Raw genomic sequence first — 15,036 nt, 5'->3', positions numbered from 1 at the left:
CATAAATTTATATTATTTTTAAGTTATTGGTCTCTATTTTTCAGCTGTTTCTATCGTATAGAGGAAAATATTTCAGGGAAAGATTGTGGACAATGGGTACAGCGCTGCATAAGAGATACGTGTGTGATTTCATTCTTTTGTGTTCTTTGGGAAAAATAATTCTGTCGTTAGGCATTTGGGAAATGGAATTGCTTTGATCATCATAGCGAGCAGTTTGCATTGTTTTTGGTTGAGATTGTGGGGGGTATTGTCTTATTGATTCAAATGATGAGAATCCGCATCAGTTGGATCGGTGTATTTGTTTAGTTGGATTGATCCTTTTTGTTGTTTTTGTTTTCTTCTTACTGGACATAAACTTTATGGATACAGCTTTCAAATAGCAATTTATATATTGTTAAATATTAGAATTAATACTAAAGATTTACCTTAAAATGGATTGCTATGCCTAGGCATCATGATTTGAAGATTTGGTGTTTAACCTGAATACTATCATCTTCAAAAAAAAAAAAAAAAAAAAATTCTACGGACGAGTAGTTTTTTACTTGAGCCTTTAATCTCAACATTTTGATTTCTGAGCAGACTTTAATGATATATCTATTTCTTTATAACAACAAAAAATATATACTTTTGGTTAAACCGTGCCACTGTTCAAGTTTTATTTCTCAAGCTTTCATATAATTTTTTGGAAAGTTCTATAATCTTAACAAACACGTGTTTAATTCAGAAATATAGTATTATTTCCTTAAGTGTTTACATCAAATCTTTAGAATGTTTTTAACGATATTTAGGCAGAGCAATTGATCGATGTGATATTCTTGAATAAATGTGTGCTCAATGTCACGACCTCATTCTTATTTTCCCAAGCAACTCATGAGACCATGATGCACAGGATATAACAAATAAACTGCATCTTACAAAAGTAGAACCGTAGAACAGCTGAGTGTTGACATTAATATCGTTTTTCCCTTAAAAACCAATATCGGACATATATTTAGTTTGAACATGTTCCAGATCAGGTGACAAAGTTGTGATGCATACTGGTTCATATGTGTATTTGTGTGAAGTTTCGACATTTGTTATTAATTTCGTACTTTGTATGCATTTCTGGTATGTAAATATGGTTGAAAATTTATTCGAAATGGTAAATAACAACGTCTATCATTGTTAAACAGGACTGTTTTCTTCAAGCAGCAGGCATTGAAAGATTCCTATGTTATACTTCTCTGAATTTAAGGATATTTCTTTGATGTATCATGTATTATTTTTTATTATCCTTATTATCTTCCCCTAATATTGAATGCTTTTCCGATTATTAATTGTAGCGTTTTCAATCTTCATTTCCAACTTCCAATGCAAGTTGAGTGGAGGGAATGTAGAATGTGAAACCAATCAAGCCTGTAAAGTTCCTATTCGTTGATTAATTATTGTATACTATCTTGTACTAAACCTTTAATTCTATTTGTGATGCTGTATGATATTAGACAATATATTAGCCGTATTTGCTTGCAATTATTCGTTGTTAAAAAATTTAGAAGTTTCTAACTGCAACTTGAAATCTTATATAAAATAATTTTGAATTTTTATAATGCATTTTGCTTTAAGCAAGTTTTGAAGAACAATAGTTATATATTTAAAACGGTACATATACAATTGTATATATTGTGTAATATATGTATCTCAAGACTAATGAAGTTAAAACACTATATAAAAATTGTATCAAATTTTTATTTAACTCTTTATAAATACAATTTACTAGTTCGAAGTTAGCTTAGACAAACCTATATTATAAATATGCCAAGATAAGTGTCATTATAATATGTAGGAAGTGATGTAATTAATATAAAACTTATCCTTTTTAGCCTGTTTGGTAATTCCTTTTTGGCAGATACCGTTCAAAGATTGTGAAGATAAAATGTAAAGCAACATCAAGAATGAACCTCTGCAGGTTGAAGGAAAATATTTGGTGCAACAATAAACAGATTGAAAACACATAAAGGAAAACTAGTACGACATTTATAATTGAATTTAGCTTGGGAGAGAGAATACAACTGGTTTAATCTAAAGAGAAGCGTCAACAATTTATTAAGACACACCTCAAGGCAGCGAATTCATGAACTCTCCGGCTACGGTAAGAAAAGAACTAATTCAATTCATTGACAACATTTTCTCTCTGTGAGTGGATCAAATTTTATTAGAGATTTTCTTGGTGGATCATCAAAGAAGAAAAAGGTGCAACACTTATTAAAGATCGACACACGCGCCCTAGCTGGACATTGATGTTGTAAAAAAGCCAACAACAAGAAGGAAAAGAAAGGAAAAGTAAATAAAAATAATAACACAGGTTTATTGGTTGAAGCAGCTAGGGCTTGCACTTTGATCTGATATGCTGAGAAGTTGCTCAAGATATTCAATTCCCAAGTCCTCCAGCACCATCACACTTGGCGTTGTTGCCTCTGATTCTTCTTTTTCTTTACACCTTTTAGCTTTTGATGACAACTTTCTCTGAATGCAGTGCCTCTCCTTGAGTGCAAGTGCGGGTGAAGAGCCATTGCAGCATCTATATTGAATCTCTTGCAAAGATTCTTTAACCCTTTTGACAGAAAAATTGAGTACAGCGTTGTGACCTCTCATGGAGAATGCAGCTTGATCGTAAGCTAAAGCAGCAGCTTCAGCACTATCAAAGGTTCCAAGCCAAACCCTTGTACCGTTTCTTGTTGTGTCTCTGATTTCAGCTGCATATTTTCCCCATGGCCTTTTCCTCACACCTATATATGATATTTTCTTACTCTCAACTTGTTTTGCTTCAGACTTCACCACCAATTGCTTTGGCTCGTTGTGGTTTTCTTCTGTTGGTAGAAATGAATCGTTGGAGAAGTCAACCATGTCGAAGGAATGAGAATCGTGGAGAGGGTGATGAACAACTTTTCTTGATAATGATTGGAACAATATGTCCCAATCTGTATTCTGAAAGAAAGGGGAAATAGTGTTAATTATTAGGGCAGTGCTTTCTGTTGCTGCATCTTCCTCCTTTTTCCAATACTTTATTTACCTCAAAACCTACCACAGCCCACAGGTTTTCATTAAAATATTTGTCAATGATAAAATTTAGATGCAGATTTCTAAATGTTTTTAGTATTTTAAAGAAAAAATTATTTCAATAATTTATTATAACTTTAAATATTGATCTTTTACTAAAAACTTTAATTTTGGCTAAAAACAAAAATTAAATGTAGTTAAAAAATTATTTCTAGCTAGCTTTGGTCTATTTACTAATTAGTTTTTGTGAACTAATTTTTATTGTAATTTTCTTTTGTTGGCTACACCCAAGACTTAATTGACACATTATGAGGACAGCATTATTTTGTATACTATTTGATGTGATATAAGATAAAGTTAAAAAAGTTTATATCAAAAATATAAATATTTAAGTGAGATTTTCAAATAACAGAATTAATGAATAAATTGAGAAAAGTTGCATAAGTGCCAAAAATATCTGCTGTCGTACACAACAGCGACTTAATCGAAACTAACCAATGATAAAGTAAGCTAATGTTTTTTAAAACCATTTTTGGCAACAATTATAGGGCCTTGAAGCATGCATGTTACACACAGGAAAATTATTTTATCATATTCTATTTTTAAGTAAAAATCAGGTGAAAGAAGAGAAAAATACAAAAAAGACAAGATTAATATGCCAAATAATACAAGAAAAATAAAATAAATATTGATAAAAAGGGAATACAGCTCTAAACAAAACACCATGTGCCTACAGCTATGTGCCTTCTTACGTGCCATACAATAAATTATTAATAATTAAAAAACTCCAATTTATGGTGTATATATGATGATCTAATTATACATACAACCTTGAACCATTCAAAGTTAACTGTTTTTGTCGGGGCATTTTCAATTTATATAAATAAAAATGTTTTATAATATTTTTTTTGGGTTTTATGCTAATGAAATATAGGAATTAAGGAGACATAAATTTTTAGTTTTTTTTAATAAGATTATTATAACTATCAAAATTCTCCTTGAAAATATTTAATACGGCTGTATTTATTAGAATTTAAAATTACATATTAAACTAAAACAATTTCCTATTAGTTTATATGATTAAAAAAGAAACAAACATAATTAATAAAAATTTATTTTAAACGAGTGTTGATATTGTTTGTATATTTATATATCAAAATTGTTATATAAATATAATTGATTTATTAAATGTTTGTAACAAACAGAAAATTATATGAAATACAAATTAATTGATATAAAAAAAATTACTATATATTAATAAAAAAAATAAAGAAACTTGTAACGAAAAAAAACATATTTACTAATGTGAAAAAAATTGATAATATATATATAGAGAGAGAGAAAGAAAGACGTATTCCTTATTTCAAGATCTTGATCACATGCAAATTTTCATTTCATAAGTTTACTTTTGAAGTTGATTAAGATAACATTGCTTTGTTTAGAGATAAAACGAGAAAAAAAATAAAGAAAAACATATTTTTCTATATTTTTTATAAAGAAAATGGAAAATAGTTAATTTTATTTATTTATATTTAATTGAAACTAAAAAAATAATCATATTAAATAAAATTTTTATTACTTCACTATAATAATCTGTAAATAAATAGCTGAGTAAATTTATCATTTTAATAACTAACACGATTTTTTCCCTTTCAATCAATGTGATACCAACTAATGGCCAAGATCAGTCGATGAATTCCTCCTCGTATTATATGTGATGCTCCGAAAAGTTCACGGATGAACTTTATTCATTTACTTATTTATAAGTTACTGTGTTTTTTAATTAAATATTATTTTAAAATATAATGATTATATAATTACTTAAAGAAAATACACATTTATATTTATATTTTAATTATTTAAATAAAATGTAATAACTTATATTTATTAATTTCATTAAAATTTAATTCTAATGCATTATTAATATAAAAAAAATTGTGTACAGATAAATAATTAAAATAAAATATAAATAGCAACAATTCTTACTTATACATCGATTCATAAATAATTTTTACACAGTTAATGTATTTAAATAATTTTTAAAATTTTACTGTATGTTTATTTAAATCTATATTTTATAGTAAAGAAATTATTTTAGTCTATGAGGATAATTTAATCATATTTAATTTATTTTTTGGACGCATAATTTTAGCCAAATGTTGGGACTTTGAGTGAAGAATGGGGTCTCAGACCCCTAAGAAAAGAAATATGAAAATGGTTACAACTTTCTCACGTGTGCTAACAAGATTTTTATTGCTATTTAGTCCTCAATGAAAGATTTATTATTGGTGCTTTCGAATAGTAGAATTTCATCCTAGTCCTTAAGAATAATTGCAAATTGTTTTGTTATCATCCTACTCATGATGTTCATCTTTTCCTCGTCATGCACGCCAATAATATAATAACTATGAATTTTTATATTAATATATTTTATGGTAGATATTAATTTAAGCATGTCAAGAACTTGAAACATGAAAAATGTTAGATAAAACCAGAAAAAAAAGGGGGCATGCCTGAAAAGTGAGTAACGAAAACGAAATAACGGAATGATTTGATTACATGTCGAAAAAAGTTAATACAATTCCTTAATGTGGCTTACTTCAATATGATGCTGACCTCTGAAGTGACTGAAATGATAACTAATCGATTCCTTCCACATTTTTTATATTGTTTTTTTTAAATGAAAATATTAACCTTAAGATTAAATTTAAACATTTAATAATATTTATTATATTTTTAGTATAATATCTTTGATAAAAATTTGTTATTTTTTAAATATTTAAAATTCAATTTTCAAATTAAAAATAATTAATATATATAAATGTTGATAAGGTAAGCATGGGATTAATAAAAGCAAGAACCGGTTACCGGTCTTAATTGAATAATAAAGACCATTGACAAGTGCTTTCAGTTGAACTCTCAATTTATTACGTATTCCAATAATAAAATAAATTATAAAAAATACTGTATAAACATCTTTAAGATTTTCGTTGTCTTTTTATTTTTGTTTTAAAACCTTATATACTTCCTTATTTTTTTTATTGATTAATAAACTTTTAAAACTGACAGACAAATAAAAAAAGACTTTCTTTGAAATATGGAAAATAAAAAACAACAAAAGAAATACTAAACTAAGGAAGATACGGTATAATTAAGAAAAACAAGACAAAAAGGATAAGCTTTTTATATTAGTATTTGCAGTCCTATTCATAAGGAGACGTAGACCAAACTAAAAAGTATGAATCATATCTTTCTCAATTCTTCTTACAAACCATACTTAGAAGAAATTCACACTACTAGTTTTGCTATGAGGTCAATATAAATTCAAATGCGATCATATATATACCAAATTAATGTTCAATTCTAATGAAGCTACTTAGGGAAGTCTTTCTCGAAGGCATTTTCATCACAATCAAGAAGATCCTCTAACAATTTGTCATCCAAACACTCCAATTCAATAACATGTTTACCATGATCACTTTTAACCATTGAAGAAGAGGGCATTGATGTTGAAGTGGAAGGTGGCAGTGACGAAGGGGAACTCATAGAAGAGCATGAAGGATACTCATTTGGAAAATTGAGAACGGCTGTAACACCTCTCATTTGAAAAGCAGCACGATCATAAGCTCTTGCAGCCTCCTCCGCCGTGAGGAATGTCCCCAGCCACACTCGGGCACCGTGCCGAGCCGGGTCTCGAATCTCGGCAGCGAACTTCCCCCACGGCCGCCGCCGCACTCCTCTATACCGAGCCTCCTTTGGTGACTCTTGCTTAGTGTCTTTCTTTGATTCCTCTTCCATTTTGTGGTTAGCAATAATACAATTAACCTATGCTCCTATAGCCCATTAATTTATACTTGTTACACACTAAGGACCTAGCTAGTTAGTGAGTGATCACGTGCCAAATTCACCATAGGTTCAATGGATGGAAAATTTATCAACATGCTGAGACCCCATGATGGAGATTGTTTTTGATAGTTCAACGAATTTGGATATACCAGAGAGTTTGGTGATGGCTAAAATTAAGGCCTGCGGAGGGTCACTTCAAGAAGTTTTGTTTGGAATTATTTGTAAATTATGTCTCCATTTTGAATCTTGATTCTCAACCAGATTGAAGATGAGGTCACAAGGATATTAGATAGCATGGTTATGCCACGCCATTCTCTCTAGGCAATACTTAATGGAATGTTGGAAATTTAAAATTAACCATTTATCCTCTTTCGGCCACTTGTTGGAAGATCAATTTTGCTTTATAGTTTTCATTAGCTCACCCTTCTTATGTGTTTTTCTTTTGTTAAATATATTGTTGTGAATTAAAGGGTCGATAGAGACCAGAAATTAAAATAATAACTTTGATTCACCACGTGGGTAAAATATTATTCTAAGGTGAAACATTGAACGCTTCAGTAGCTGTAGCATCATGCCTTACATCATTGGATTTGGGTTGAAACCGGACAAGTGCTGATCGTTTGTTGTATTTGGAGACACCACAAAAGCAAATTAATATGAAGCTTATCTTGCTTTACGCAACCATGCAAGGATAACAAAATGGTCCTCCATTTTAAGAAAATCGTAGCAGAAAAATATGGCTTGTGTTTTTATAATGAAAGATGAGTCCTCATCATTTTATTACAAGAAAATATATTTTTTAATCACTAAAACTTAGTGATGAATATAAATTTATCATTAAATATATAGCATTTATATATAAAATTAAGAGAAAAGTCTATTTACCCTCTTATATGTTTGATTATATACAATTTAAATCTTAGCTTTTGAAAATGTGTAATGTTGCAACATAATATACTTCTATAAATATGCAAAGAAATATACTTTCTTTCATTTTTTAGATAAAAATACTTAAAAAAATATCTATCGTTATAAAGAGGAGAGATTAAGAATTTGAGAGTATTTTTATTCAAGAAATAAAGAAATTAGACGTATGAATATCATACTGTCTTTTTTTTAAACATTTTCAAGAACATTATTTTACTTTGCACATTTTTAAAAGTCAGAGTTTAAATTGCACATGATAAAACATTAAAAAAAAATGGATATGTTTCTAAAATTAAAGTTGATAAATATATGACAATTTAATTAAATAAGTTAAGAAATTTAAAAGATTTCACCAAATAAATATAATAAACAAGTAAATTATTTCATACTTAGGAATTAAATTATTGTTTTATTTTTAAAAGATAAAAATTATTAAATTATAACAAATAAATTCTTATTTTTATTAAATTTATTAATAATACTTTATTGATTTTATCATTATTAAAGGATAGAAATTAAATTATACCGGTGTAAGTTATATTGTCTTATACCATTAATAATTTTATATGAAATATAATTTTTATTAATACAACTATTAAATTATATAACTATATATTGTCTTCATTATTTATGTTAAATTTTTAAATTTTATAAAAAAAATAATTATAACAATACAATCAAATGGTCCTTATTTTTATACAAGTCAAAAGTATATATTATATTAATTTTGATGTATATGAATAAGGTAATAAATAGTTTCAGATTGATTTAAAATTTGATTGAAACTTTTACTTTAAAAGTTAGTTTTAGAATTAAATTATTTAATATAAATTATTAAATTATGTAAAGATAAATATAATTTGTACTGATGTAATTTAATCTCTTTTTATATTAAAAATATTTTTAATTGATCTCCAAAATTCTTAGTAACTTAATAGTAATTTGAGTTACATCGATGAATAGTAATATTTTAAAGTATCATCACCAACTTATCACAGCAAGAACTTTCAACAGTTATTATCTTTTGAAGTCATTTATCTCAGATCAAAATTTCCTATTGAACATAAAGCAACTAAAGATTAGGTGTCCATTTAATTTAACAATAGAATTGATTTTAAACAATTGAATATTTTTAAATGTGTCATAAATTAATTTAAATCACATATATTTATTAATATAATGTGTGTTTTGTCTTAAAAAGTGTGGTATTAATTCTGTAACTCAAACAAATAAGACTATAGCAGAGTATTGATTTTTCCCCTCTTTCATTGCATATGCAAACTTCTGTGTAATTTATAAACTATAACGTGGAGTAATTTATTTATTTTTTGCAGGAAAGAACAAAACCAAAGTATTTACTGAAGAAGATTCCATAGTTAGTTATAATAGATTAAAAAAACCCTTTATGTAACTTCAAGCACTTGAAAATTTGTGGTTTTCTTTAAGTCAACCTTGAAAATTTATAGTTGGGATTAAGGTGACTTGTAGGATAAGAATTGGGCCACATATGCAAAAAAGTGCTTCATTCAGTCCTTGCAATCGAACCTCCCATTCTCTTTCACCTTTTCTCTTTCCATGGCCCACAAGCCTCAAAGGAGCCCAACTATAGGGTGCCTCCATCAATCATGTCATGGGATGTTACCCTAAAAAGTGAAAAAGGAAAATAAGGAAGAAAAAAAAAGGAAAATGATTAGAAAATATAAATCATTTAATGAAAGAAAAGAATAAAAATCTAAAAATTATTTAATAATTACTTTTCAAATAGGGTTTTTAATGTGTATTTATAGGTACATAACATGAAGATATTAAACACATTTTATTAAATATTTTAAATTACTTGAAATTTTATATAAAATAAATTTTATAAAATAATGGAATTTTTTAAATTTTTATTTTATTTTTCTTGCTATTTTATGTGCATTTTGGCTTGTTAAAATGTGAAATCTACATACATAAGAACGTTTCTTTAAAGTAATTAAAGTTATTTAACAAAATGTTAAATATTTCTTAACTAGCGTTTCATTAACTAAACCCAGAGAAATTTATGAGCAAAACATGATTATATGAACAAGTGATGCTGTGTGGTAATGTGTGTGATTCAAGAATAATTATTGTAAAAGCATAGTGCAAGTATAATTAATATGAAAAAACTCAATATGCATTAAAATACTTAAAAAGACAATAAAATCAATGTAACAGTTATTTTTATACTATCTAAATCTTTTAATCAGTTACATGATTAAAAGTTTTGATGTTCAGCCTAAGTCAAAAACTATAACATAGAAAACTCTATTTGGCACCAATAATGTTATACTTATTGCAACTTTAATAGGAAATTTCAAACCATCTTCAGTTGCATCTCTTCTCCCTTTTCACTTTTTTTGCATTTGATATATTAAATATAGTATCTAAACTTATTGTATATTTTTATTTTTTTCATTTTACCCTCAATGTTTTAATAAAATTCTTACTTTATCCCTCATTGATTTTAGGGAAATCTGCAAACTCACCTTTACAATACACAGTTTTCTTCAAGCTGCTGTTGTTTATTTTTTAAAATAATGAACTTTTTATTTTAATTATTACATTATTTATACTATTCATTTTGAAGAAAAAAGTTTCTGAATTTAACTACAAAATATAAACCTATAATTGCTTGTATTTTTGTCTTCAAAATAAAATTAAAATTTATGTGAAAATCATATTAACATTTCCCTCTGTAACCACAAAATTAGAAATTATATATGAAAAAAATTTACAACAACGGATATTAATACAATAATAATTAACTATAATAATAACAACAACAAATAACAATCATGATTATATTGAAGTCTACTCAAATTTTAAATCAATAATTATAATTGTGTAGCTTATGTTTTAAAATATACTCCTCATTTTGTAGAAACATTCATCAAGATATCATATTGATTACCCCAAGATCACCGGTAACAAAATGTTTTCTAACATTTTTTTTTTCTTTTGTCAAGAAAAATGGAAGATAAAAGTTATTATTATATGATTTCTTGGATCATATTAACATTTTTTTTTCTTGACCAAAAAAAAATCATTGAATAATAGTGTTAAAAAAACTATATTGGGAATAAATAAATAAAAATTAATTGTAGTTTAATTATTTTGGGTTTAAAACATCTTTTTATTTGAAGTTGTTGAAAAATATAATCCACTTCCTTGGATTATTTCTTTTAACCCAATTAAGTGGATTATTTCTTATGTGGGAGTTGCTAAAGAGGGTCCATTTCTTGCCAAATACACTCTTTGGGAAGGTTTATGCAAATTTTGTGGCTAAAATTGGTGTTTCTATCTTTAGAAGATGGCTCTTCATCAATCATCTCCCTTAGAGTTGCTTTTGGGAGTTAAAGTTGGTGTCTCTCATGACATTGTAATTTTGTTATGTTTTTTCTTTTCCTTTATTAGGTAAAACAAAAAAAAAAACCCAAAAAACTAAATCCTTCCCAATATCTGCTATAGCATCCTAATTGCCAAAAATATATGTTGTCTCAAAGCAAGCAATCAAAAGTGGTCTTTGGCCCAATAAAAGCGAGTCATCAAAATCAACATTTGATTTGTCCAAACCTTTATAAGAAATTTTGTCCAATTCACCTATTGATGTCGGCCCGTACTCCTGTTTCATAATTACTAATAATCGATAGTCATACAATTCATAATTATTTATATTCTTTCTTTGTACATCATTAAATTAAATTATTTTTTTAATAAATGAATAAAATAAATAGTATGCTTATTTAAAATTTAATAAAATTCAAAATGAGTAAATATTAATATTAATAATAATAATAATAAATATTTTTATTGAAAATAAAGTATAATATAAATTTACAATGTAAATTGAATTACTTAATATAATAAAAAAACTAATCCTTAAAGTTACTTTTGCATAAGAATAATTTCAAAAATGGTTTTGTTTAATAATTAATAATTAATACTTATAATTTACGTATAAAGGATGATATTTTAAAAACAGTTCTGATAATAATCATGCATTTAAGAGGTACTAATTTTTTTTTAAAAAAAGTATGAGAAGCGAGGAATTCAAAATTATTAAACAAGTTATCCATTACCATTCGTAAAGTTACTTTCATACTATTCATTATTTCAGATTTATATTTATATTTAGGCAATTTATGTTTAATATCAACACTAATATAATTTGAGAATCATGGAAATATTGTTCACCGTTTTAGTTATCATGCTTAAATTATCATGGTAATCGTCTAATAAATTGCACATGATATGGAAATAAAATGCTTTAAAATAGGTGAAATTGATGGTACCAAATGGGAAAAACAATGGAAAAGATGGCAATGGTTGGCACCATTAATTACATCAGTGATAATGAAATCATAGCATGCCATTTGCTTTCAACATTTGGGTTAATTTCTTTGTGCCTCAAATGATTTCAGCACTACTTCTGTGTCACCATGTTTTTGAAAATAGTATGCATGGAAGTCTTTGTATTTGAAAGACTTAAAAAGTGGTGGATGGTGTTCATCAGTGAGAGCTTCTGCTGGTTCTATCATACTTTCCTCTGTTGGAGACACGAAAAAGGCAACGGATGTGCGAGCATCGCGTGAATTTGTCACTGCCCTGTGCTCTGCACTTCGTAGCTTTCCATTACTCATTATCTGCAAGCCAATGTCACCCACCATATGTCACTAATTTTGCTGCCAAAACCAGTTATTCAACCTTTGTCTGTATAAATTTAGTTTCTATTTCAAGGTTTATCTCACTATAAAATACAAGTTTAATGAATCATTTTAAAAAGTTTAAGGATAGCTTATAAAAATAGTTTGAGACTCTTGTAAGTATTTTTTTTTAGCTTATTTTAATACAATTGAAACTGAACAAATGAAATCAATTGCTTTTGGTGCATTGAAATGAAATATACCTGTAACTGGTAGCCTATGTTCACCACAAAAGCATGGGGAAGAGGCTCAACAGCGATCCACTTTGCATCCTTGAATACTTGAAGTCCACATACATCATCTTGCATTAATATGGTTATGAGGTTAGGATCTGAGTGCTTAATTATTCCTAATGTCAAACTTGGTTCAGGGCACGCTGGATAATAGTTAATTCCCAATCCCATTGATCCACTAAGATCGTTTTCAAAATATCCACACTTCAGACCAAGCCCTTCACTAATCAAACTCAAGATCCTTGAAGCCAACTTTTTCACTTCAACTGAACATGCCCCAATACACTCCCTGCCAAAAAAATATATACTAACTAGATTATTCGTGTCAAATTTTGTCAAAATTCAAAGTCTACAGGATTGTTGTCAAAGGATTTTTATTTTCATAAACTGCACAAATACTCTCTCTCTCTCTCTCTCTCATTAACAAGTAGTATAAAATAAATATTCATCGATCGATCATTTACACACCATTCATGTACCTGTATCTAGTTGGATTTTCAGGCCACAGGTGCTGCCACTGCTCCAAAGGATGACACGGGTGTCTAAAACTGTCTCGCCATTGATGAACTTTCTCAGTTGCATAATTGGCACTGCTAGTAAGCATCCTGCATTGCTTCGAAGGATCATCTGAACATAATTTTTGCTTTTCCTCAGCCGGCAACTGAAATAACTCCTTTATAACACTCCTTGTTTCATTCATTAGATTCATCGAGATTCCATGATTGATAACCTGCTTCAATCACACTTCAATTTCCATTTAACATATAACCATACATAGCAGGTTCATTAATCTATAAATATTTAACTTATTGTTTGACCTAATAAAAAAATGTTAAGGTTGAGCTCTATACTGATTTTAAACAACTAAAAATATTAATTTTTTTTGTTAAAAAATATAGAAGTGTAATAAATATTTTTTTAAAGTTATTTTTATATGCTTAAAGTTAAAGGGCTAATAATAATAATAAGAAGAAGAAGAAGAAGAAGAAGAAGAAGAAGTAATAGTATGAACCTGAAAGAATCCAAACTCCTCAGAGGCCTTGATAATTTTCTGAATTGTGTTGGTTCTATTGCTCTGTGCTTCATTGAGATCAATGATTGGGATGTTACTGCTGAAGGGAATTTTGATGTTCCCTGGTCTTGATTCTGGTGGGAATATATAATCCTCAGGGATAGATCCATCATTGAACCGGTTTGAAAGAAGTTTTTCCATCACCTTTTTTGTGGCTTGATTCTGCTTCACTAGCTAGACTAGAGCCAAAAATGGACTAGTTTCTTCATGCCAAGGAGAAAGGTATATGCAGTGCATTATGATAATATTCTATCCCTTTTCAATCCAATATTTTAAGGTGCATACTTTACACGCTGATGTCCAATAAATAATAAAAAGAGTGCACCAATGATGTTTAGAGTTAATTATATTATTTAACTAGATTAGTCTCGAGAGTCAATGACAGTATTATAGATTAAAACCAAGGAAATGTGTATTTTTAAGAGCTAATGCGTTAATTTTTATCTTATATATGTATTAAAATGATTGATTTGTTCTTTATTTTACTGAAACTAAATTGAGGGTATCTCCTCTTATGACATTTGCCGGCTCCCCATTATCTAATTATCAATAATTATATTAATTTATGCTTAGAAACTACTATGATAATGTCATTAGTAACGTGTATTTGATCAATATCTTATCCATAAAATTGTCTCTAAGTTATTCTTCAGCCTTCAGTTGAGGCTGGCCGGCCCAACCCATAAGAATTTGGAAAGAAAAAAACAAAATTGCTGGTTGTAAAAGTGAGGAAGGCACGTGTGTCGTATCCTTAAGACTGTATTTGGAAATACAATATAAGAAAATAATTATTTTATTTTTGGATTAAGAAATTTTTATAATATTTATAAAAACAATTAAAAAATAACACATCAAATTTTAAAAAACATTAAAGTGAAAAATATTTTCCTTTCCTTTGAAAAGCTTATCCTCAAACATATCACTGAGAAAATTTTCTCTGAAACGGGAATAAGCTGGGGAAAATAAGAATGAGCCTTGTTATGTGATAGATATAATTAGAAATGTAATAACTAAATTTATTTAAATCGTGAGTTATATTGAACTAATTTGCCACGAGTCAAGTTCAATTTATCTTTTTATAAGGTTAAGTTTGTTAATTGTTATTTGGTTATTACTTACTATTATGTACTATTGGCTATTAAATACTAATGATACATTTATATGAAGTTTCTTTCTTATGATTTTATTACAAAAA

General features: G+C 27.7%; 3 protein-coding genes across 3 annotated transcripts; all 3 read right to left on the bottom strand.

Moving 5' to 3' along the window:
• Positions 1-2,343: 2,343 nt before the first annotated feature.
• On the bottom strand, positions 2,344-3,876 carry LOC113870717 (ethylene-responsive transcription factor 1B-like). The gene is made up of 3 exons (XM_027507141.1): positions 3,867-3,876; positions 3,050-3,057; positions 2,344-2,964 (listed from the first exon to the last, which is right to left on the bottom strand). The coding sequence occupies exons 1-3, from the start codon at positions 3,874-3,876 to the stop codon at positions 2,344-2,346; spliced, it is 639 nt and encodes a 212-aa protein (XP_027362942.1).
• Positions 3,877-6,408: 2,532 nt separating this feature from the next.
• Positions 6,409-6,834, bottom strand: LOC113870715 (ethylene-responsive transcription factor ERF098-like). The gene has a single exon (XM_027507126.1). It carries the CDS (start codon positions 6,832-6,834, stop codon positions 6,409-6,411), a length of 426 nt encoding a protein of 141 aa, XP_027362927.1.
• A 5,323-nt stretch (positions 6,835-12,157) lies between these two features.
• LOC113873240 (protein DOWNY MILDEW RESISTANCE 6-like) lies at positions 12,158-14,006 on the bottom strand. Its single transcript, XM_027511286.1, has 4 exons — positions 13,782-14,006; positions 13,249-13,499; positions 12,740-13,058; positions 12,158-12,476 (listed from the first exon to the last, which is right to left on the bottom strand). The coding sequence occupies exons 1-4, from the start codon at positions 13,980-13,982 to the stop codon at positions 12,225-12,227; spliced, it is 1,023 nt and encodes a 340-aa protein (XP_027367087.1). The 5' UTR covers positions 13,983-14,006; the 3' UTR covers positions 12,158-12,224.
• Between the last annotated feature and the right edge of the window lie 1,030 nt (positions 14,007-15,036).

Source organism: Abrus precatorius, unplaced genomic scaffold (genome assembly GCF_003935025.1).
Source record: "Abrus precatorius isolate BTA unplaced genomic scaffold, Abrus_2018 Scaffold7, whole genome shotgun sequence".
Lineage (NCBI taxonomy): Eukaryota > Viridiplantae > Streptophyta > Magnoliopsida > Fabales > Fabaceae > Abrus > Abrus precatorius.
The sequence above is the reverse complement of the archived record's forward strand: the minus strand, read 5'-3'. Positions and strand labels throughout refer to the sequence as shown.